The sequence below is a fragment of the Rhodnius prolixus genome, unplaced genomic scaffold (assembly GCF_049639745.1).
Source record: "Rhodnius prolixus isolate KJV_2025 unplaced genomic scaffold, Rpr scaffold_5, whole genome shotgun sequence".
NCBI classification, from domain to species: domain Eukaryota; kingdom Metazoa; phylum Arthropoda; class Insecta; order Hemiptera; family Reduviidae; genus Rhodnius; species Rhodnius prolixus.
Window position 1 is genome coordinate 42,605,173 of NW_027411624.1, and position 26,116 is coordinate 42,631,288.

Genomic DNA, 26,116 nt, shown 5'->3' on the forward strand with positions numbered 1-26,116 from the left:
ATGCCCTCCACGTCGGTCCAGAATTAAGACCTAATCTAAATCCTTGTTCCCCGACTTCGTGATGCCACCAATATCCACCACTGAGGTGGGAAGCAGCAATTTCTGCTAATAACTCATTTTTCTTAGACGAATGGTCTAATAGTATATTATTTACACTTTGATTATTTTTTATATATATATATATATATAAGTATTTACTTAGATGACGCATTCTTTATTTATCTTCTTATCATCAAATTTTTTTATATGGAGTAGTAGACAGTAATTTTCCTTTTATTGCTTTTTATTTAATTTTATTTGGTTTTTTTTTTTATTACGATAAGGATAAATGTTAGGTCGTACGATTTTTAATGTCTTTATTTACTGAATTTGATTTTATGTTCTTATTGCCATAAATATATTAACAATTAATAATATAAAGAGAAATAACACTTTATTTGATCTCAAGATTTTATTTGATTTACTGTCCCCTTACACAGGAAATTTGAAAAATGTTCGATAACTTAGTTTTCACCGGAAATCCCTTTAGTTCGAAAAAAAAGAAGGTTACTTTTTCGAGAAAAGAATTTGTTTACATACTTGTGGGATGAAAGAATTACGCAAAAATTGAAGGAACTTTTATGCCTGTGGTGTCCCAGCTAGCCACTCTACAGGATTTTCTTGGAAAAAACCCCGAGTTTTTGCTGATAAAGCAGCTCGCATTTGGGTGCCCGTCTTCATTGGTTACGTGTAAGACTCGTCAATCTGTTGCTGAAATTATGTAAATGTATATTTGCGAGGTCTCCAAGCTTGGACAGTTTGGTCAATCAGTCTAGGACTGCTTTCTTTAATTCATTCAGATTCTCGGATGTTGTACCAGGGCTATTTTCTCGGTGTTGAGTGGTTCTTTCGAGTGGGTCTAAGGAAACCATGCGCCTTTTTTGTTTTGCTATAACTAGAGCATCCTGTGAAGCTGTTACAATCTAAAATTGATTCACTCCATAAGATTGCTTCCATAATCTTTCCCGTACGCGCCTTTAACCAAAAACCATCAGCTGAAACTTCTATGTGAAGCTGTTACAAACTAAAATTGATTCACTCCATAAGATTGCTTCCATAATTCTTCCCGTACGCTCCCTTATCCAAAACCATCAGCTGAAACTTCAATGTGAAGCTGTTACAAACTAAAATTGATTCACTCCATAAGATTGCTTTCATAATCTTTCCTGTACACTCCCTTATCCAAAAACCATCAGCTCAAACTTCTCTGTGAAGCTGTTACAAAACTAAAATTGATTCACTCCGTGGGATAGCTTCCATAATCCTTCCCGTACGCTCCCTTATATAAAAACCATCAGCTGAAACTTCTCTCCATTCTAAGTTATCATCCTAAAACCCTCTCTGCTAAGATCCTTCCATTCCCTACAGAACACAAAACAAACATATCCTTCCCTAGCTTTCTCCCTCCTTTAGCTGCAGGTTTTTTTTTTCTCTGCCTATTTTATCCTTTTCCCATCATAAGGATTTCCTAGAATGTACGTAAATTTAAATTGGAACTTTACCTTTGTAATTAGCTGTTAACATGTAACAATAATGTTTATCTATTTATGTAACGCATTTTTTAACATTTTCATTTCTATTATTGTAACAGACATTTATTTATTACCTTAAAGTCAACTATCTTTGCGGTAGAAATATGAAGTTAATAAATAAATGAATAAATATTTTAAATTGATATTCATGAAGATTACTATTGGCCTAACAGAGCAGACCTAGCCCAATAACCTTCTCAACTATAATTTTTTTAAAAGTTTTATGCCCTTGAACTGGTTTTCACATAAACTGTGGACGCGTTTGTGTTTGTGTGTGTCAGTCCATTATTCATGTCAGTCAATAGTCGTGGTAAAGGAGTGCTTCTTTAACTGACAGTTGAATTAGCGCATTAACATTTATCAGTATTCAGTGAATTGAATCGCACCTTTTGGAAAATTAGCAATCCTTGAATATAAACTAATCCCCATAAATGAATATTTGAATAAATAATTATGACCGCAAAACAACTCTTTTTTTGGTTAAAGGTTATATCATTTGTTCGGAATAGAAGTGTGTTTAAAGTAATTTTTGCGAAAAGATAATTTGTGGATTTCAATTTTTTCCTTATTATTATTATTATTACAGTTAAGGAAAGTATTGTGATTGAGCTTTCTCAAACACGGGTTCAGGAGGTCCACAGACTCAGTAAAAGTTCAAAATAGCTCAGAAGAGTTGAAGCACTATATTTCACTTTGTATTTATACATTAAAAATCCATCAAAACGGAAGTAGGACCACTATACGTCTCATTCAGCCATAGAGGTTAGAGGAAATAACATTTATTTCTCGCACTCGTCTTATCTCTTTGCCTTAAACGCATTTATATAGGAAGTTATCGTGTGCTATAATTGCCATAATGACACGTGGAGTTTTAAAAATGTCATTATAATTTACTTATAACCTTCTTAACTTTTCCACTGATCTCCTTGACTGTTATCTCAAGGATTGGTTTTAAAAAAAATAGAAGTTTGATATATAAAGTGAATACTGTTAAATTACGTGGACAATATAAATAGCTATAGAAATGAGTAACTAAATAAAAAGGCAATAAAACAAATAATATGGGAAGGGATTAGCTGAGTGTTCAGCGATTCCCACACGGAGAACCTGAGTTCGAATATCCAGCTGTTGGCTCTTTTTTCTTTTTTAAGAAAAATATATATTTAAGAAGTTTCTGACAGACAAACTGGCCTAAACACACGTTTTGTCCACTTCAGAAGAATAATTTGAGATAGAAATATTATTTAATTTTTGTTGAAAATACGTTAAGTTCCGACGTGGTGAATAATATTGCTGATTTAATTAGTCCTAGCTAAGTGTCATAGTGGCCTAGTGGTTAAGATACTAGACCCGCAATGCTTAGATGTATTGTTGGTTTAGTGGGTTCGATTCCCCCGGTCTTAGGCTTGGATTTTATTTTAATGGTTAATATGAAAACTTGATATCAAAGTATGTTTGGCGGTTATAGGCTAGACCCGCAAAGCTAAGATGTATTGTTGGTTTAGTGGGTTCGATTCCCCCCCTGGTCTTATCTAATAGTTAATATGGAGCCATTTATAGTAAAGCATGTTTGCTAGTCGCCTCCAACTACCTTATTTGGTAAAGCCTGTCTGAAAAAATGGAATTACATCACTCATCAAACTTGTTCAAAAGCTCTGTATTTAAATCATTAAATCTTCTAATTTTGGAATTTTATTGCCATTATTTTCTACATTATAAATTTAAATTATTAAAACTATAACATTTATCCTTTTATAGTGTAATAGTAGTTATTATTGTATTTATAATCATTATAATTAAGTGGTATGGTCGATTACAAACTATAATTTTATTTATTTAGATCTTTGAGTTCATTTTTTTTAAAAAAAATAAGGAAAAATTCCAACAAGGACAGAAATTTCAAGATTGAAATTTAATTGCCCTTGATGGGAGCAATTTAGTATTTTATTTGAATATAATAATTTATTTTTATTATAGTGTAATAAAGAGAGTGAGAGAGAGAGATTAACCGCCATTATCTTTGTGATTTCACAGCTAAATAATGGTGGGTACGTGAATTATCTCTTAATTGGTTCGTTTGCGGTGAGATGAACCAGCGTACAGAGTAACAGTTTACTGAATTAATCGACTGTTAAAGTCGATATGTCAGGAACATAATCGTTATCACATACTCTTACTTATAGAAAGGGGAAAGGGATTTCATGTCCTTATTTCGATATTGGGTTTTCACTTTTCTTGTGAAAAGCTGGTGTGAAAATTTACACAATTTTCTCTTACAACTAAGCACAAGTTTTCCACTTCAGTGTGGTATTCTGCAAATAGAAATCATGGTAATGTAGTGTTCAGGAATCATTGAGTCCATTAACCAATTCCTTCTTTGGCCAAAGCTATTTCTTTATTATTACAGCATCTTTATAATGATTTTAATATTTTAAACAAGGGAAGGGATTAGCTATGTGGTTAGCGTATTGGATTCCCACGCGGAAGTTCCGGGTTCGAATCCAGCTGCTGACTCTTAGATTTTCTCTTTCTAGGAGCTTCTTACAGCTCACTGTCCGGGTGATAGATAGTGTTGTCTGTAACGAGAGAACACTGTCCGGAGGCCGGCAGTGCACTGAAAAAAGCTCCGGGCGCCAATAACCTGAAATGTTGAAACGCCTTAAATCATTTAAAAAATATATATATATAGGTATTATATGTATTTTAAACATAAATATAAAATATTGGCAAATAAAACCAAGTTTAAAATACATTCATTTCTTAAGTTTATTTTTTTATAAAGCACTGTAATAATTTTCTTATTAAATAAAAGATAATTGAGCTAAAATTGAAAATAGTAATTAGAAATAGAATTACTATAATTATGACATCAAATTGTGGTTGGCAGAAGTGGGTCAGTGAATTATTGAATTAGTAACTTGTACGTTTCTTAGAAAGTCAATGGGTGCTTGATCTAGTGTTTACTTGAAGGTCATGCACAGTACGGTTATAAGCAAAATTATGATGTATATAGCAAGGATTTTTGAAAAATGAAGTAGCATCCTGATGCCGGGGCATTTCCATGATTATGGGTAGTATCTTGAAGCGGGATTATGAGGGGGGTGGAGGATGCTTGCTGCTGGGGGGGCCGATGGGTGGGATTTGGGACAATGGACATGTTGGGGAAGACGGGGAAAAAAATGGTCCAGCGGCAAATAGACCAAAAAAAGTCTCATCTGGTTGATTTTTATTTTTTTGCTATCGAAGATTCAGCTGTAAGGTATTTGGAACAAGTTGAGAGAGTGGATGCCCCCCTTTCTTTTTAGGCATAGCAGCTGGAAAACTTTTGGGAAAGTGAATGTCCTTCTGTAATCTAGCTAAGTTAACACGTTCCGTGCCTAAGCCATTTTTGCCTGGACTTGTCGTTCAGGCCATTTGATATTTTGACTAAAGGTTGATATATATTATCACCACAATCTTTCATTAGATCATCAATCGATACTCTTGTTTAGGAATAGCTATCTTATCGTGTATGTGGTATATAAATGACAACTCGTCTTCATTAACTGCGACAAACTGTAGAAGACGAAGCCAAGAAACTAAAAAAAAGATAGAGGGCAAAGCGAGGACAGCAAAGACGAACGTTGCATTTCTTGCTACAAACAAAATATTAAAAAAATTCAGTACTGAAGTAGCAAGAGAAACAGTTGGTTTGTTTTGCAGCGATTGCCCCGAAAAAGCCGTCTTTATGCCCCTCCCTTGCTTCAACAAAATCCATTATTAAATGTAATTATTAATTATTGTTTATATAACTTATGTATTTTGTTCTCTACTCCATTTTGTAAAACGCCTCATCTTTTTAGTAGAAATACATTTTACAAAATTACATTTGTCATAAAATATATATTTTCAACGCATTAAATAAATATGACTGCGTCTATCACCTAGTGGTACACGTGGCCTGAAGTTCTAGTTCAACGTGTTGTACACGTGGCACAGAACGTGTTAACAAGCTCTTCTCAATATCATGTGGAAGCTCCTGCAACGCAGCCTCCTGCCAATTTGGAGAAAAACATTTCTCCCTTTTGGTAATCTTTCCCTTGCCATGGCTACGAAAGGTGGATGCTGTAATAAAATTATGCCAATGCTCTTTTGGTAGAATATGTGGTTTCCTTTAACAATGATATGGAAGTCGTAGTAGATATCAGTAAAGATGTTGAATTTAAACAATCATTTTGTTTGGAGAGTATATATACTTTAACTTATCATCTATTATTTTAGATAATATTTACTATTGACCTCCAAAAAGGTCAACACTCGTGATATATCGATAATTACTCTTTAATATTCCGTCTTGTTTATTTAATCAATTGATTAGTAAGAATGCAATTAGTAGTCGTTACAATCAATCACACTATCTTCTATCCATAACTCTTCCTTCTTTCAGATAGCTCATTAAATAGAAGAAGTAGATGAATAGCACACAAAAAAATGGTCACTTCTATAGGATTGGCAGGCATTGCAAACTCATTGCTTTACATTTAAGCAAATCTAACCTAACTTAACTTAACCTAACCTAACCCAATCCAACCAAACCTAACCTAACCCAACCTTACCTAACCTAACCTAACCTAACCTAACCCAATCCAACCAAACCTAACCTAACCCAACCTTACCTAACCCAACCTAACCTAACCTAACCTAACCTAACCCAACCCAACCTAACCTAACCTAACCTAACCCAACCATTAATGAACTAAGGCTGAGCGTACCAATAAGCTTGAACTTCATGCTCTACGAATGAACGACGTCATGACTATTCAAGAATTGTATCCAAAGGCTTGGTGGGGATCTTAACTCAATATGATACAAACGATGATTGCAATTTAAATTTCCTTCACAGAATTTGATATAATAGTAATGAGCCCATTATTTAATGAAATGAAGAAAAAGCGGTAGGTATCGTACATCCTTTAAAATTCTATCCAATTATAAAAGACGCAAGAAAGCTAGTTTCCGGTTAATTTACTTTGTCGATTTTGTCTTTTGCTCACACTGTTTTTTAAAAAAGGATTTGTATTAAGGAAAACTGCAAATCGATAGATTGAAGGCAGCAGAGACCGAAAATGAGAAAAACAATTCATTGTGGTCTCCCCCCACCCTTTTCGGAAATTAATTATTAACAAGATACTTGGTGGAACTCATTATCAAGTTCATTAAACTCAAATTTCAAATTTAAATTTTATTATTGAATTCATTAAACAATTAAATATTAAATAAATCTTAATGAAACGCCATTAAATAATATTTGGACAAAGCTTGGATGAGTTGGTAATTTTGTTTTTTTGATCAATAGGAGCCCATTTTAGTGAGTTTTTAATTTTAGTTTAAATTGCCAGCGGGCAGGCGCTAGAGGCACCAATTGGAGGCTCCCGTACTTGGCTCAGTTAACCTTGTCACTGGAGATATGGTTAGGAAAGAAATGGGAGCAGCAGTTAAGATGTCCAACCAAACATCTTCCCGAGTCGATCAGAGGATGTCTCCCTTAGTCCAGCTCTACCATCCCTGGACGTTCAGAATTATTACTTCAATTCCGGCTATGAGTCCAAGTTCTTGACACATGTACACATCTCTGTTGGTTTCCTACTACAAAACGGATAACGACGGAGACCACTAATAAAAGGATTTCCTCCCATTCTGCTACCCCCCCACCCCCTAAACTATGCTCCCTAAACTTTAACCTGGACCATTTATGAAATGTCATTAATAACTGTGAACATCCCCTTAAACATACAGCTGGTACGCCTTTTTTTGGGCGCTTAATTCAGCCATTGGGTGTGGCTTCATATTTTTGAAATGAACTTATGACTCTGCAGCTTCCACATACCTCTAGGTCATTCTTTTCCCCCCTCTATAACCTGCAAGGTAAACTAGTGTCAAGTATAAAAGAATCTTCATTGGAAACAAGTAAAAATGCACGTGCATAAAATTTGGGAGCTGTGCCAATGCTGAATTGAATAAGTTCAAGAAGATGACCGACCTGTTCTCTCAGTTTTACCATCTTGAAGTGTTTTTTTTGGAAAAAGAAATTAATGAAAATCAATGAAAGTAATAAGATCAAGCCCACACAGTATGCAAATTAGACCAGATACGTGTTTAGACTTAGACTAAGCATCAATAAGTTTAAGTGTGCACTTCTAGTGGGGCCCATTCCTAACAAACTTTAAATTTAAAAAAAAAAACAACTAATGACAGTGCTAACTTAATTTAGATATCCTACAGGCATCCGGTTTGGTTTCTTCTTTATTCTAAAAGAAAATAAATAAATAAATAAGATCAAATAAATAAAAACTGTAGGGATATTTATCTGTTTCTTGTAAGTAGAAATGCAGAGTAATCAATGACCTTGATATTTAAAATGAAATTTATAGTTACTTGTCTCGCTATTTTTAAATTTTTCTTATTTATAGTTTTTTTCCTAAACAGTTTAAAAAAGACAAAAAAAAATTATATGTTTCTCTCTTCAAAAAGTAGCTTTGTAGATAGCTAATTTGCATATGCTTATTTAAATCTTTCCATGAACAGTTTCTGAGGTGGCTAATGGCTGTCTCTGTTTGAAGTGGTGGTTAAATAATATAAAAAAAATAAATAAATTAACTCTTTTCTGTTAACATAATGATTAAACGCTTTGAAGTTAACATCACGAACTAACAAAAAAATAAAACATACTAACTACTTAATTACAAATAACTTAACTGAATTTTTAGAAATAAAAGATTTAAACATATTCAAAAAAATATTCTTTTATAGATCAATGGATCGGTTTCAATATTATTATTATTATTTTTTTTTTCTAATGATTTAAGGCGCGTCAACAACTAAGGTTATTGGCGCCCGGAGCTTTTTTAAGTGCACTGTACAGCCTCCGGGGACAGTGTTCTCTCGTTACAGACAACACTGTCCATCATCACCGGACAGTGAGCTGTAAGAAGCTCCTAGGAAAATAAAATCTAAGAAGGGTCAGCAGCTGGATTCGAACTTTCAATATTATTATTATTCCAGACGAGTGCCTTGAGGCATAGAACTTCTTAAGCCCTGGGAGGACCCCTAACCGATAGCTAACCCTAAATCTCTCACAGTCAATCGTTACTCGGGTTTATCTTAAACTAATCAGTTTTCTTATTAAATAGATATATTTGTTCCTATCTTTTGGTTTAAGATGTTACTTTTTTATAAAACTCTTACTTTATATTTTTATTTAATAAAACTCCTTAACCGTTTGATAATCGGAATTGCCGATGATCGAAACGTTGCCAGCATCCAATATCTAGAAAAAGGTTAAAGAAAGTTTACTGTAAACATTTAGCTAGGTTAAACATATTATTATTTAAATTGGCATTTATATTTTAAGAAAATATAAATAAAACACACTTTTACTTGGACTTGTTGCAGGATGAGAAAGGCAGGCGGAGGAAGTGGAGGACTTGGTGGAGGATCGGAAGGCTCAAGTAGCAGTGATGAACGAGGAACTGCGTCTACGGCTAAAAGGAGACACTTTCCTAGGATCTCGCTTGGACGTCTCCTACGTCCCAGTCCCCTGCTGGCCAGGAGGCTTTTGAATGCAGCCACCGGTGGCGGATCTGTTGCTGGACAACAGGTGTGTGAACTGCCGCAATCAGCTGCCTTCACCACTAACCACTCCTCTTCGAATGGTTAGTACAGTCATTCTGCAAAAGCACTAAACTTGTTGGTTGTCAAATATATTAGCCTAATAGATCGCGAATTATTTCATCAAGTTACAGTGGTCAAATACAAAATCATCTTTGGTAAAATGATGTACGATATAACATAATTTACATAAAATAGAAAATTGACTTTTTAGAATCACCACATCATTATTAAGAAAAAAACTAAAGAATTAGAAAGATATACTTTTTAATGAAATCGGACGAGTGTTCTGTAAGTCATGGTAAAATGTTAGTGTAAGATAGTCCTATATAAGTCTAGTGAGTCTTCAACAAGGTTAAATATTAGTGTAAGATAGTCCTATATAAATCTAGTGAGTCTCCAACTTATTGAAATATAGTGTAAGGTGGTCCTCTGCAAGTCTAGTGAGTCTCCAATATGGTTAAATGAGTGAAAGATTGTGTTATATAAGTCTAGTGGTCGCCAACATGAGCATAAGGTGGACCTATTTAATAAGTGTAGTGAGTCGTCAACATGGTTAAATGTGAGTTTAACATAGTCCTATATAAGTCTAGTGAGTCTTCAACAAGGTTAAATATTAGTGTAAGATAGTCCTATTTAAATCTAGTGAGTCTCCAACATGGTTAAATGAGTGCAAGATTGTCTTATATAAGTCTAGTGAGTCACCAACATCGATAAATATGATCACAAGGTGGACCTATTTAAGTCTAGTGAGTCGTTAACATGGTTAAATGTGAATGTAGAAATTGCATTTGAGTTTACAGAAATTGCCACGAGAGTTCTCCACCGGATAAAGTAAGCGTGCCGCCTATTTAATGGCGGCTTACAAGTCTAGAATATGCCCATTTCTCTTTTATCTATTTCACGATTAAACAATACAAATTCTGAACATTTTTGTTTCTGTTAACGATAATTGTGTAAAACATGAAGTATTATGCCAAAAGAAATATTATTTATCGTATTTTTAAGTAGAATTTTTTTTTCTTGCTTTAATCGAAAGTTTATCAAATACCTATGGGAGAAATGTGGAGAAAAAATTTTTAAACTAATTATTTCATTGAAATTATTGAGTTCGAAGTAGTGGCCAATCACAATGCAGAACAGTTGCGGACTGTGGACGGGTCACGCCCACCACTAGTGTAGTCACGCCCTCCAATGATAAACAGTCATGGGTGGGATCAGAGCGTATTAACATTGGTGCTTCCAATACCTTTCACTTATTTTTCTAATTCTCTGATTATTTTCTTCTATTTTATGATTTTAGAGATTGTAAAACCTTAAAATATCTAAAATGGAAGTTTAGAAAATCTTATTTAACCCCCTCCTAAATAAAATAAAGTTGCTTGAAAAAAAAAAAAGATTGTTATAAATGAAATATTCCTCCTACATGTACATATGTAAATTGTTGACAAAAGTTTTTAAAAAAAATAAATCGATTTTCAAAATAATAATCGCTTGCTTAATGTTAATCGTATTCTTCTTTACAAATTTTGAACATCAGTTAACTTTTTAAATCGTGTTAATATTTTACAGGTGTTTAGGCCGTACATTTCACAGGAATGGCACTTAAAGAGAGAAGTGTTTAATCGATAATTTTTTTTTAGTTTAAGGATTAAGTTTTAAATTTAGTTCACTAATTAATTGTTGTATGATTAAAAGTACGATTAATTTTGTCGATTAAAGAACTGATTAAAATTTAATCAATGAAATTTATGATAAAATTGTGTTTTTAATAGAGTACCCCATACCGATATTGTTGTTTGTTGGATCGATTAGCAGGTCGATAAAAGAGATACCACTAGGGAAGGCTATATGATGGTTAGGTGGTTGAAATATTGGATTTATTGTTCGAGTATGTGTTATGCATTAAGCCAAAATTAAGTATATCGGAAGTCTTTAATTAATATTAGTGCATTAGCATTTTGTCTTTATGAAAGTGTAGGAATTAAGCTTTAAGAAATGTTATCCTCTAGTTTAATTTTTCCTAGCGTTGTCAGCTAGAAAATCTTATTTATATCACTTTTTAGTTATGAACATTTTCGATTCGGCTTCTTTTGTAGTTCTCATTGCTTTGCATTTCATAACTTTCATCAGGTGACAAAGAACCCTTAGAAATTCTTCAATTTTCATCACGAGATTTCGTCTTCAAGTTTGTATTTGGAAATCCAACTGGTGGAATGCTGTTTAATTCTATCTTCGGTGTTTGGATATAAAATGTTATTAAATGCAGGTAGATCTTGTAAATTTTTTTTTTTTTTTTAATCATATTTGTAGAAGACTTGAGGCAGTTTGTAAACGGGGTTAGACATCCCTTTGGTGATAATTCATAGTACTATGCAGTTTTAAAAAACTGTATACTGTGAGTTAAATGTGTTTTTTGAAATTTCGTTTGAAATTTGTGTTAAATATAGGTTAGAATTTTGGGTATTATGTTAAGAGATACGAGACGTAAGAGGGTTCACAAAATTGTGGGTTTTTTTGTGTACCAAAGTTTACCTATATAGGGAGTGTGCATTAATTTTAAGGATTTTTTTTTTGTGAAATTGGAGCTTTATTATAAAAAATTGGTACAAAATATTCTATTCAAAGTATTGTCCATCGCTAGCCACTACTTTTTCCCATCTTTCGGGCAAATTATGGATTCCATCCCAAAAGAACTGTTCGTCTTTTGAAGCCAAGAAAGAATCAAGCCAATTTGTGATACCCTGTTCAGAAGTGAAGCGTATTCCAGAAAGAGCATTCTGCATCGATCGAAACAAGTGGTAGTCGGAAGGGGCCAGGTCTGGGCTATAAGGCGGGTGAGGCAGAACTTCCCATCCACTGTTTTCCAAGTACGTTTTAACCGGTTTAGCAACATGTGGCCGAGCATTGTCATGATGGAAAATTGCAGACTCGTGCCTGGACGCATATTCTGGCCGTTTTTCTGCCAATGCTTGCTTCAAACGCATCAATTGTTGTCTGTAGAACTCGCCCGTTATAGTTTGGCCTGGTTTCAGCAGCTCATAGTGGATGACACCCTTCTGATCCCACCAAATACACAGCATTACCTTGGCGCCATGAATATTTGGCTTGGCCGTCCATGTTGTTGCATGTCCGGGCTTACCCCATGATTTTTTGCGCTTCGGGTTGTCGTAGTGAATCCATTTTTCAACACCAGTGACGATACGATGCAAAAACAACTTCTTTTTTGTGGCGTTCAAGCAGGATTTCCGACATGCAAAATCGCCTTTCGACGTCTCTCGGCTTCAATTCATGTGGCACCCAATTTCCTTGCTTTTGAATCATTCACAATTCTTTTAAGCGTCTCGAAATTGTTGCTCGATCAACTTCCAATGATTCTGCGAGTTCTGCTTGCGTTTGACACGAGTCTTTATCGAGTAATGCCTCTAATTCATCATCTTCGAATTTTTTTGGTTGGCCTGGACGTTCTTTGTCATCCACATCGAAATCCCCACTTTTAAAGCGTCGAAACCAGTACTCACACGTTTGTTGCGATGGAGCATGTTCACCATAAACTTCACACAGCAATCGGTGACTTTCAGCTGCTTTTTTCTTCCAATTGAAACAGAAAAGTAAAGCTTCCCGCAAATTGCGTTTTGTTGGTACAAAAGTTGACAGGTTATAAGGTTAAAAAAAAATGTTGTTTACACAACAGCGATATGACATATACTGAAAAATGAAGCGCAACAATGACGCTTCATAATGAAGTTAATTAAACTTTAATCTGATGCAATTCAATACTAGTAACGCCATCTCTTAGAAAATCCTTAAAATTAATGCACACACCCGGATATTTTGTTACATTATTAGGGAAATGTGTATAAAAATAGAATAATTGAGCCGTTTATTTTTAAAGTGGGGCAAGTCCGTTTTTAAAAAAAAAATGAAGATAATGGTAATTATAGATAAAACTTAGTATGATCTTTTTATCTGTAAACAATTTAGAGTCAAAAAAATTCAGAATCCTAATATTTGGGAGATTGAAGTTTTAGCTCTTAACAATATTGTAAATATGTTTAATTTGAAAATGGTGCAAGTCCATCTTAGGTTGAAATTATTTAACTGTACAGCAAAATTTAACTCCGGTTGATGTATGGTGAAGCAAATATGATGGTTTAACATCATGTCTGAAATGTAGGGTGTTTTTATCTATCTTTAGTACTACTATTGGCAACACTCTGAAAAACTGTAAATATTGTTTAACATTCGACATTATATTATCGGCTATCAAGTAAGTTGTGTTGTTTTGTGCTCGGTGTACGAAAAAAGTTTCATTATTTGAAAATTACTAACGGATTGTGGTTTATTTTATAAAAAGAAAGAAATGGCTGAAACCGATTACAACGGTAATTATAAACTCTGATACATCTGAAAGTGAATTTGGTAGGTACAAAAAAATAAAATAACGCCATATTTCAATAAAATCCTCATTTGTAAGTAATTTTATTATGTTTGTAGAAATAAGACCCATGACAATCGGTAATAAAAGAAGAATCTTGGAATCAGAATCTGAATACGAAGGCAATTCGGACCAAAATGATTCAAAAAAAAAGACTGATACGACTGAAATATTATCCATTTAAATCAACGATTACAATAATTCATTAATTTTGAAACTGAGGCAAGTCCATTTAGTTATAATAAACCTTTATTTTCCTTAGCCAGCACTATAAACACTATTGGATTATAAACTTACATTATCTAACACCACAAAATACAAAAAAATATGTCTATTAATATTTACCAATATTTTTAAATTTATTGAACCGCAAAACCTTAAATATCTCGAAATAACCAAAAATGGACTTGCCCCACTTTCAAAATAAACGGCACAATTTAAACAAATTACATTTAGTCCATTAAAATAATTGTTTTTCTCTCTATTAGATTGTTTTACTTTCCAAGTAAATATCTGTTAAATAAAACATTTTATTGCAGGCGAAAGCAGTCCCAGCGAGACGACTAGATCGCAACAACAATCGGATCAACAAAGTGGCAGACTGAGCGATGAACAGACGGTGGATCCTAAATTAAATGTAAACATTACCACTGACCCTAACAAAGTAAGGCTTTATCTACCATGGTAGAACACTTTAAGTAAATATTACTAGAACGGTTTCAAGCAGGCTTTAATAACTTTTGTATTATCTTGCTGCATTCAACTGTATATGCTGCTTCATTAAGAAATAAATTAGATTTGTGGTGTTTTTTTAGGTAAATAGCGAGAGCAAATAAATATGTTTACTAAAAGTTTCATTTTGGATACTTCTTATGGATTCAATTGCCTTTTTTAGGACTCCGAAATTTCGGTAATTTTAAGTAATTTCATTAAATGTCTGTTATGACGGTTTTACTGCAAAAAAAACAAAAAAAACCTGATTTTTATCTGTTACAATTTTTTGAGTATTAAGGTGGCATACTCCTTAAAAATGGCACGTTAGAGGGATACCTTAAGGCTTAGGACAGTGATGGCGAACGCGGGTTGATTTAGATTTTGCTAATTGTGGTGGATAATTTATATTTTCCGCAACCATGTAGGAATGTTCTCATTACTCAATTAAAAATCAGCTCTGTAATGCCCAACTTTACCTCACTAGTGGGGGAAAAATTCCCATTAGTGTCACTTTCCTCACTAGTGAGTGGAAAAACTTTATTGTGCTTCCTTGATATAAGAAGTTTTGTTATTAAATATTTTCTGTAAAACTTTAATAAGCTTATTTAACGTAACTAAATAATTAAAAAACGAATATTAAAAAAATAAAATAAAAATTGAAAGGAATATAGAAATAAAAATAATACTTTAATAAATAATTAGATATTTTTAATTATAACAGTTAAAAAGGTTATAGTGTTACCTTATAGAAATTTAAAATGGATTCTAGTGATGCCTGTTTAGTTTTTTTTTTAGTTAATAACCCTAATGGTTGCAGAAAAAATATAATATTTAACTCGAGTGTAAAGTGCAAACCCTGCCTCGCGTGAGGAAAAGTACTACTTTCCGCACTTGTTAAATAAATATCTATTCCATCTGTATTTTTTTTTTTTTTTAATCACGCATTGGACACAAAAGCACAATTTAAATGCTATCTATAACCTTTAGTTTGGATCATTACAGTTCTAAAAAACGCAAATGACGACAAAAATGCTTTTGTAGTTATATTTGAAATTAATTTTGAATTAATAAAATTCAATGAATTGAGTCGAAAACGTTCAACTATAAACAGATATTAATTTATAGTAAGCAAAACAAGTTCAACTAAAGAACAAAAATATTAAAATGAATTGTAAAGAAAACATGTTTTCCGCTTGCGCCCGGCAAACGGAAAACTACCGTAATTTTCATGAACATTTATTTTATTAAGGGGGGGGTTCATTATAATCTTTATTGGACCAAACTTTCATTTAGTTAACTTTGAAATTTTGAAGAAAACTTTTGAGGTCACTAGAGAAGTTGTAGGTATTTGTAGTATACGAGGGTCGTTTGAAAAGTCCGTGCAAAAATAAAAACTACTTAATTTTTTGGGGTAAACCTTTTTTATTTTTCAACATAGTCTCCTTTTAGGCTTATAATTATGACTTCGTCCAACGCTGCTCTAGTTTGTTGATCCCTTCCGAATAATAGGATTTGTCCAAGTCTGAAAAATAGCCATTCGTATCTGCAATCACCTCCTCGTTTGAATAAAATCTTTTCCCGCCAGCCATTTCTTCATATTGGGGAACAAAGAGTAGTCCGAGGGAGCCAAGTCTGGAGAATAGGGGGGATGTGAAACGAGTTGGAACCATATTTCCATTAATTTTGCGACCACAACTGCTGAGGTGTGAGCTGGTGCGTTGTCGTGTTGGAAAAGGACTTTTTTTTGTGGGCCAATCGTGGGCGTTTTTCTAGCAGCTCGGTTTTCAAACGGTCCAATAACGATGAATAATATGCACCTGTAATAGTTTTACCCTATTCCAGATAGTCGATGAGGATTATTCCTTGCGAATCCCAAAAAGACAGTCGCCATAATCTTTCCAGCCGAAGGAACGGTCTTCGCCTTTTTTTTGGCGCAGATTCCCCCCTTGGAAACCCCATTGTTTAGATTGTTCTATGGTCTCAGGAGTGTAGTGATGTATCCATGTTTCATCCACAGTGACGAAACGACGCTTTAAAGTCCTGCGGATTCTTCTGGAACAGCTGCAAACCGTCCTTGCCAACACTTCACACGATTTCGTTTTTGGTCAAGCGTGAGCAATCGCGGCACCCCCATCTTGCGGACAACTTTGCCATGTCCCAAATGTTGATGCAAAATATTATGTACCCGTTCATTTGCCCTCAGCACTAGCAATCTCACGCACCTTCACTCTTCTGCCATCCATCACCATATCCATGGATTTTATCAATGATTTCTGGAGTAGTAATCTCAACAGGGCGTCCAGAACGTTCAGCGTCACTTGTGCCCTATATGGCCACTCCGAAAATTTTGAAACCACTTATAAACTGTTCTAATCGAAGGTGCAGAGAGTCACCATAATGTTTATCAAGCTTCTCTTTAGTCTCCTGAGGCGTTTTGCCTTTCATAAAGTAGTGTTTAATCAACACACGAAATTCTTTTTCGTCCATTTTTTGAAAATCACTCGACTTCCTCGATTCAAACGAATGCCAAACACAAAGAAATAGACCGATCTGGCTGAAACTTGGTGTGTGTTCTTCCAAGAGATGCTACTAACTAAACATAACCTCGATACGCGCCAGTGGTGCTATCTCTCTGACTTTGCACGCACTTTTCAAACGACCCTCGTACACTAGTGATTTTTTTATTTTATTCTACCTAATAGCGTCAAATCTCTTTCCTAACAACAAAGATGGATTCAAAAAATTATGTAAAAAATAAATAAATAAATACAACTTTGTTTTCAAAACAAATTAAATACATACAAATTAGATTCATGATAGATTATTTAGAAAGCAGTAGTAGTAAAATGCAAGGTCATTTACATTCATACATTTCTGCGTCCTACAATCTACGCTAATTGAAGCGTACATTGATTTTTCATTAAGTTAAACGTTTTCTCCTTCACAGCTGTTAATCTTCCTGTTTTTTATATAACTACGCAAATAAATAAAAAAACTCGATAAATACAGCTACAGTTATTCTGAAATACGAGGGTCGTTTGAAAAGTCCGTGCAAAGTCAGAGAGATAGCACCACTGGCGCGTATCGAGGTTATGTTTAGTTAGTAGCATCTCTTGGAAGAACACACAACAAGTTTCAGCCAGATCGGTCTATTTCTTTGTGTTTGGCATTCGTTTGAATCGAGGAAGTCGAGTGATTTTCAAAAAATGGACGAAAAAGAATTTCGTGTGTTGATTAAACACTACTTTATGAAAGGCAAAACGCCTCAGGAGACTAAAGAGAAAGCTTGATAAACATTATGGTGACTCTGCACCTTCGATTAGAACAGTTTATAAGTGGTTTCAAAATTTTCGGAGAAATCATTGATAAAATCCATGATATGGTGATGGATGACAGAAGAGTGAAGATGCGTGAGATTGCTAGTGCTGTGGGGCATCTCGAATGAACGGGTACATAATATTTTGCATCCAAATTTGGACATGACAAAGCTATCCGCAAGATGGGGGTGCCGCGATTGCTCACGCTTGACCAAAAACGAAATCGTGTGAAGTGTTGCAAGGACGGTTTGCAGCTGTTCCAGAAGAATCCGCAGGACTTTAAGCGTTGTTTCGCCACTGTGCATGAAACATGGATACATCACTACACTCCTGAGACCAAAGAACAATTTAAACAATGGGTTACCAAGGGGGGAATCTGCGCCAAAAAAAAAAGGCGAAGACCGTTCCTTCGGCCGGAAAGATTATGGCGACTGTCTTTTTGGGATTCGCAAGGAATAATCCTCATCGACTATCTGGAAAAGGGTAAAACTATTACAGGTGCATATTATTCATCGTTATTGGACCGTTTGAAAACCGAGCTGCTAGAAAAACGCCCACGATTGGCCCACAAAAAAGTCCTTTTCCAACACGACAACGCACCAGCTTACACCTCAGCAGTTGTGGTCGCAAAATTAATGGAAATAGGGTTCCAACTCGTTTCACATCCCCCCCTATTCTCCAGACTTGGCTCCCTCGGACTACTATTTGTTCCCCAATATGAAGAAATGGCTGGCGGGAAAAAGATTTTATTCAAACGAGGAGGTGATTGCAGAAACGAATGGCTATTTTTCAGACTTGGACAAATCCTATTATTCGGAAGGGATCAACAAACTAGAGCAGCGTTGGACGAAGTGTATAAGCATAAAAGGAGACTATGTTGAAAAATAAAAAAGGTTTACCCCAAAAAATTAAGTAGTTTTTATTTTTTCACGGACTTTTCAAACGACCCTCGTATGCGTGTGCATGTGGTTAATAGATTTGAATATCTCAGCGTTATGAACGCTAATCATGTCAAAGAAATTAGATTTGATTGGAGTAAATTTTTAAAAAAACTTTTTGTCCTTAAAAAAATATATTATTCTTTAATTAGCTTATTATTTTTGGTACTTTTTTTTCCAGAGTGATGGCACTAAAAGATTGGAGTGTAGCCTGTGTTTAAATGAACTGGCACCTGAATACTTCCCTCTGTTGGTCACCTGTCCACATAAATCTTGTTATGATTGTTTACAAGTTTATCTTAGAATTGAGATATCTGAATCAAGAGTGCCTGTATCTTGTCCACAATGTGCCGAAGCCATGCATCCGAACGGTTTGTATAAATTATTGGTAGTCTTTTATTCCTTGTAAGAAGATAGCCGAGAGGGTTAAAGATGATGGCCCGTAAAGCTATCATCACACCAGCAACTCTTTCCTGAAATGGCTCCCGAAATTTTGTACTCGTAATACAGGGTGGTGCAAAAGGTATGAACCGGGTTTTAAAGGGATGTAAAACAAAAACAATTCAACTTACAGAAATTATGTTTATATTGTTTAATTCAGTACAGAATCTAGTTTTTTACATTAAGTTTGAAAGATGATATCACGTAGGTGGCGGCCGTCAGCTGCGATGCACTCTTAAAGGCGAATTTTGAAGTTTTCAACAGCTCTTCTGACAACATTTCGATGGCTATTGCCGTAACTTCCTCTCTGATTCTGTCCTTAAGTTCTTCCTGGGTATGTGGACTGTGTGTTTAAAAACTTTTTCCTTTATGTACCCTCAGAGAAAAAAATCTCAAATGCTCAAATCTGGTGAGGTCACTCCACGTCACCCCTCCAAAGAGACGAGGCGCTGGGGGAACACTTGCCTCAATCTCGCCATTGAAATCCTAGCAGTGTTGGGGATGCTAGCCCCGTCCTGTTGGAACCAGATGCCCCCCCAGATTAGTTGCTTCACTCAATTCTTCCAGTTCAGGTTCCAAAAAAAAACTCTTCCAACATTGTCACATAGCGATGACAGTGACGGTTCGCCCATTATCCTCGAAAAAGTAAGGACCAATAATCCCAAATTGGGATACTTGCACACCATACAGTCACTTTAGGGTAGTGAAGTGACCTCTGGTGAATTTCCCTTGGGTTTTCATTAGCCCAATAGCGAAAATTCTGTTTATTAACAGCTCCACACAGGTGAAAATGGGCCTCGTCACTGTTGAAAAATGTTGAATTTTTCTGGAATTCTGTCCAACATTTCTTGGTATCGCGGCTGACGGCCGCCACCTACGTGATATCATCTTTCAAACTTAATTAAAAAACTAGATTCTGTACTGAATTAAACAATATAAACATAATTTCTGTGAGTTGAATTGTTTTTGCTTTACATCCCTTTAAAACCGGTTCATACCTTTTGCCCCACCCTGTATTAATAATACTACTGTATTATTAATACTACAAATTACAAAATAACTAGACAAAATAATACTACTGATAGTATTATTGTACATTTGTATGAATTCAGTTTTGTAGTTACTGAAAAAAGCAATTAATTTGCCGAAACGTCAGTAAAAGGAGTTTTTATTTATTTATTTATTTTATTTATTTATTTTATTTATTTATTTTATTTATTTATTTTATTTATTTATTTTATTTATTTATTTTATTTATTTTATTTATTTATTTTATTTATTTATTTTATTTATTTATGTCCTCTTCTTAGTCTCCGAAAAATAATAGAGAAATAATTCCAATATTATTAATCTAAATATTACGTTCATTATCAGAACTATTAAGTATTTGTATCACCCACTGTTTCTGTAATGATTTAACTCATTTTATAATTTTTATTTTCTAGATATACGAATGATATTAAATGATAAGAATCAGTATGAAAAATACGAAGACTTCATGGTCCGTAGAGTTTTGGCCGTTGAACCGGATACCCGATGGTGTCCAGCACCTGACTGCAGGTAAAAAATAAAAAAAACTGTTTTACGAGGGTCGTTTGAAAAGTCATACGCTTAAAGTCCTGCGGATTCTTCTGGAACAGCTGCAAACCGTCCTTGCAACACTTCACACGATTTCGTTTTTGATCAAGCGTGAGCAATCGCGGCACCCATCTTGCGGATAGCTTTGTCATGTCCAAATGTTGATGCAAAATATTATGTACCCGTTCATTCGAGATGCCCACAGCACTAGCAATCTCACGCACCTTCACTCTTCTGTCATCCATCACCATATCATGGATTTTATCAATGATTTCTGGAGTAGTAACCTCAACAGGGGCGTCCAGAACGTTCAGCGTCACTTGGGCCCATATGGCCACTCCGAAAATTTTGAAACCACTTATAAACTGTTCTAATCGAAGGTGCAGAGTCACCATAATGTTTATCAAGCTTCTCTTTAGTCTCCTGAGGCGTTTTGCCTTTCATAAAGTAGTGTTTAATCAAGACACGAAATTCTTGTTCGTCCATTTTTTGAAAATCACTCGACTTCCTCGATTCAAACGAATGCCAAACACAAAGAAATAGACCGATCTGGCTGAAACTTGGTGTGTGTTCTTCCAAGAGATGCTACTAACTAAACATAACCTCGATACGCGCCAGTGGTGCTATCTCTCTGACTTTGCACGGACGTTTCAAACGACCCTCGTAGACTTACAACACGAATTTGACTTTGACAACACTTCCATACTTGCAACTAACACCAACAGAAACAAACGGAACATATTAGAAATGATTCACATTAAAAAACAACAAAAATGTATCAACTTTAGGACAGACACGAACAATCTTTCAAATTTCTACAATAACGTTCTTCAAATAGTAACTTAACAAAGTACGAGGGTCTGTACTCACACATACTCGTACTCACCACATACCTTAGGTTTTTCCAGCCTTATTGTTTTCACCCCTCCCTTACCTCTATATAAACCCGCTTTTCCGTGAATTCCTTAACAGTTATGATGATATACTCGTAGCTCTACATTGAACTTCACAGACTTTTTTTTTTTTATAATGTAAGTCTTTCCAAATTATATTTATCTATCCAATTAATTTTATGTTTTAGAAATAATTTTTATTTATTTAATTTTATTTTTTAAATTTTATCAAAATTAGTGTAATATTCCTTTTGTACAGACCCTGAAGAAGGTAGTAAAAATTACCGAAACGTTGGTATAAAGCAACAAAGTTATTTTATTTAAGACCGCACCTCGATATTCACCAAAAATCATCGTATCAACAACGGTCGAAAAAACCAAAACCATCTTTGAAATCAATAATAAAGTAAAAAAAGAAAAAAAGCTCAGATTATGCTAGCGATGGAAGTAAAAGAAATCTACATTAAGAAAAGTCAGGCGGAAAAAAAAGGCGATCATTCAAAGCCGTGAAAGGGGATAGATCTAACCTTCGATACTGCGCAAAACATACAGGACTGCTCCTTTATAAAGAAAAGACCAATTACTTTCCAAGGGACTAGTCCCTTAAGCTTTTTCTTTTCAAGCTGTAGTTTAATTTACTTACCTTGGTTAGTTTCAACTGAATACCAATTTAAATTTCAACCATTACAGATCAACTATTGTGCAATTTTAGGTCCACTTCTTTTGGCTTTTGAAGAGATCTTTCTCTGATTGACAAATCTTTGTACTTCGAAAAATAAATACAATTTTTAATTTGGAGATATTTCAATCAAGAAAATAAAGACAAGTATCGTGTTTAATCTATAATAGTTGTTTTAGATTGTTAATTTATAATTAATAATGGATTTTATGTTTTATTTAATATTTTCAGGGAATAAAATTAAATTCTTTCAGTTAGTTTGATGTTAACATCAGCTTCTCCTTCTAAATTGTTTGAAATTGTAAATATTGGCGGTCGAGTACACAAACTTATTCTTGGATCTCAGTGTCAGATAAGAAGCACTGAACCATTTATATTTTTTCCTACTTTAGTAAAAACTAAAGTAATCGCCTATTTTTTCAGGCAGGGTTTTAACGTCCATCTACCAATTCGGTATTGTGGACGGAGGCGACTAGCAAACATACTTTACTATAAATTTCTCATATTAACCATTAAATAAAATCCAAGGTCTAGGACAAGGGAATCGAACCCACTAAACCAACAATACATCTTAGCATTGCGGGTCTAGTCTCTTAACCGCCTAACATACTTTACTATAAATTTCTCATATTAACCATTAAATAAAATCCAAGGCCTAGACCGGGGGAATCGAACCCACTAAACCAACAATACATCTTAGCATTGCGGGTCTAGCCTATAACCGCCGAACATACTTTACTATAAATTTCTTATATTAACCATTAAATAAAATCCAAGGCCTCTAGACCTACTTTAGTATAACTTTTTAAGTTGAGAAAATTGCTTTAGTTTTTCCCATTCATTTATTCGTAACGGAATAATTGTATGTAATTAATTTATATTATCAAGAAAATGATAAAATAAAAATGTTATATAAGCTAGCTATATTTGTTGTATTATTATTATTATTATTATTATTATTATTATTATTATTATTATTGTTACAGTTATGCGGTAATAGCATCTGGTTGTGCGAGTTGTCCTAAAATTAAATGCGAACGAGAAGGTTGTGATTCTTATTTCTGTTATCATTGTAAAGCGGCATGGCATCCGAATCAAACCTGCGACGCGGCCAGAGCACAACGTAGTCCTAATGTTCGTTCTTCTTCCTTATCTTTCTCTCAGGATTCTCATCACAGTAAGTTGGGTTTTTTTTCTTCAGGTAAATTAGAAATGTAAGTTTAGTAAAACTGGCCGAGGTTGCCAGTGTAGTAGGTTTTGTTAAGGAACAAGTATCAATCACTGCACGTATTTTGACGGAGGTAAAGACTTGACAAACCAGTGCGGCTTTTAAGAGTAGAAAAGTGTTGCTAAGCGTACGAAGAAGCCTGCACGATAACAATACTTTCTTTTACAAAGATTAAGAAGAAGTAAAAAGAAAAAATAAAGTTCAATATTCTCTCATTAAAAATTGATTCATCTGGCCCCAAATTTTAATTTTTAGGTTAATTTTGTCACATTCCAGTGCCTTTTATTATTTTTAACCAATTAAACGTGTAATTTAGTTTTAAAAATCCCCCCCCCCCCCAACGGTGTGCGGAATTAAAATCAGACAATGACGTGTATACACGTCGAACGCAGCAGGGCAAAACAACCAAAAGTTTACAATAGTCGTAATAGTCGCACTGCAAGCGACTTTTTCTGCAATCTCTTGGGCATGAGATTACCAGAGAGCATTCTGTGCTCTTTCAAAATCTTGCACCCCTTCTTCTCGTATGCAGTGACGCAAGAGCTTTTACAAGGAAGAAAAGAGCTTTTTGAATTCTGGGCAAAATGAAATCATGCTCGTACTGAGAGGTCTGAACCTCTATCTAAGGCAAAAACGGGCATTGCACAAGGGTTGAGAGCTTTTATTTGTGCGCTTAATTCCTCAATCTCTAATGAGGAGACCAAACATGTACCACCACTTATCATTTTGCTGATTCCCACCAACCCCCTCCGTATAAAATACTTGGCAGTTCTAGTGGTAAGATAAAGGAAACATCCCACCAAATAATATTCTTATTGTATTTTATTAAAATTTCGAGTTTTTATAGTTAATAGCAATTTTAGATTTTTCACGAGTATACACGTGGAACGCACCGTAACAGAGATTTGGTTTAACGTCTATTCACGTCTAACACACTTAACATGTTAATAAAATCTCCCAAGTTTACAGTTAATGTTTTGATCATAACATTGAAAGTTGAAGAGAGTGTTTCACACCAGAATGTCGATTTTAGAGATCGAGTGAGAGATTTTGGTAACATCAACCTCAAAGTAGATGAACGAGTATTTCAAAACAGTGTTTAATATTATAGTATCATTGTTTGATGTATATAATAATGTATAATATTTTATTACAGGAGATGATATAAAGCCATGTCCTAGATGCCAAGTATTAATAGTCAAGATGGATGACGGAAGCTGTAATCATATCTCTTGTGCTGTTTGCGGTGCTGAATTTTGTTGGCTTTGTATGAAAGAAATCTCAGATCTCCATTATCTTAGGTAATATTTTCTATTTATTAGATAATAAGTAGGTAATCAGATTGTTAGTGTTAATGGTACAAGAACTCTGAAGTTGCTATGTTATTAATAAAAGTGACTGTGTGGAAGGAAGTCTTTATAAGTCTGATATCCATCTTGGCAAGACAGTAGTCCATGATCTCTTTTCGCCAACTGGGTCTCTCTTGAATTAAACAAGAATCCTTGCACAGTCCAGTGGAGAGGTTTCATCTAATCTTCACTCTTATTCTTTCAGAATACAGTAGAAGTTTCTTGGACGACTCTGCTTTGTCATCCAATCGATCTTTTCGTTTCATTCAAACTCGTTAGTGATAACTAGGGAACGGATTCGTATGTATTTACATATTTTTTTCTAGGCAATTTACAGACGTTTTTCAACTAGAAGTATTCATACTGACACTTTTTAAGCCGTTTGAGTCTACTTTTATTTCACATATTTCCACATATTTGGATGTTATCGCATATTTATACATATTTGATTAAAATAAATAAATATTTCTACATATTTAATCAAAATATGTACATATTTTTTCATATTTTTCATTTTGGGCATATTTTCATAATTTGGAGATGGTTGACAGGAACTGTGAACCACAGACTGTAGGGCTGTGAATCACAGTGGGTACAATGGTTATTGTAATTTACACAGAATGCTGCTAAACAGTGACGGGCACTTGTTAGTTCTTTGAAGTTGTCTGACGTTGTCTGTTCTTTCAGCTCGTTCGTTGAAGTGTCCAATTCATTTCGTTCGGTCACTTAGTGTATTCTTTTTTGGGTGAAATGCCACGAACATCGGCCTCAAACAAACAACTGGTTGCTAAATATCTTCGCGAGTTTCCAGCAGAACTTTTTTCGAAGTGATGGAGACATTTTGTACTGCACAGTTTGTGACAAGCGCGTTTCTTGCTCTCAACGTTCCCAAGTCACCCAACATATTGCCACCGGATCGCACATAGAGAATAAAAACAGAAAGAAAGAGAGGACGTCCTAACAAGCCTTCCTTACATCTCCATCATCAAGTAAGTCTACTCTGAGTACAGATCTGTGTCGGGCTTTGGTTAGAGCAGATATCCCTTTCCACAAACTTATTTATAATGGTAAAAATGTTCTTTTCTTGTATAAATAATTATAATTTGCCTCCCCCCCCCCAAAAAAAATGTCCATTTTACTTAAATATTCCAGAAAATATTTTAAGAAAATCACATATTTTCCACATAATTGACGAAAATAAATGCATATTTTAATTAAATATTTGGCATTTTTAAATACATAAAAATCCGTTCCTTAGTGATAACTCAATCAAAACTTTGCTTAATTATGGAAAGAATGCTTCCTTTTTTTTTCAGTTTCCAT

The 26,116-nt window shown here is 34.4% G+C and overlaps 1 protein-coding gene across 5 annotated transcripts in view; it reads left to right on the forward strand.

Moving 5' to 3' along the window:
- LOC141458916 (E3 ubiquitin-protein ligase RNF19B-like) overlaps window positions 1-26,116 on the forward strand; it is a 216,553-nt gene that overhangs the window by 121,941 nt on the left and 68,496 nt on the right. For all 5 annotated transcript variants that reach the window (XM_074137497.1, XM_074137498.1, XM_074137499.1 and 2 more), the window contains 6 exons: window positions 9,003-9,262; window positions 14,196-14,320; window positions 18,807-18,996; window positions 20,512-20,626; window positions 23,203-23,393; window positions 24,601-24,745. In XM_074137497.1, the coding sequence (XP_073993598.1) occupies window positions 9,004-9,262; window positions 14,196-14,320; window positions 18,807-18,996; window positions 20,512-20,626; window positions 23,203-23,393; window positions 24,601-24,745 (1,025 nt within the window). In that variant the 5' untranslated portion in view covers window position 9,003. The remainder of the gene's footprint in view (window positions 1-9,002; window positions 9,263-14,195; window positions 14,321-18,806; window positions 18,997-20,511; window positions 20,627-23,202; window positions 23,394-24,600; window positions 24,746-26,116) is intronic.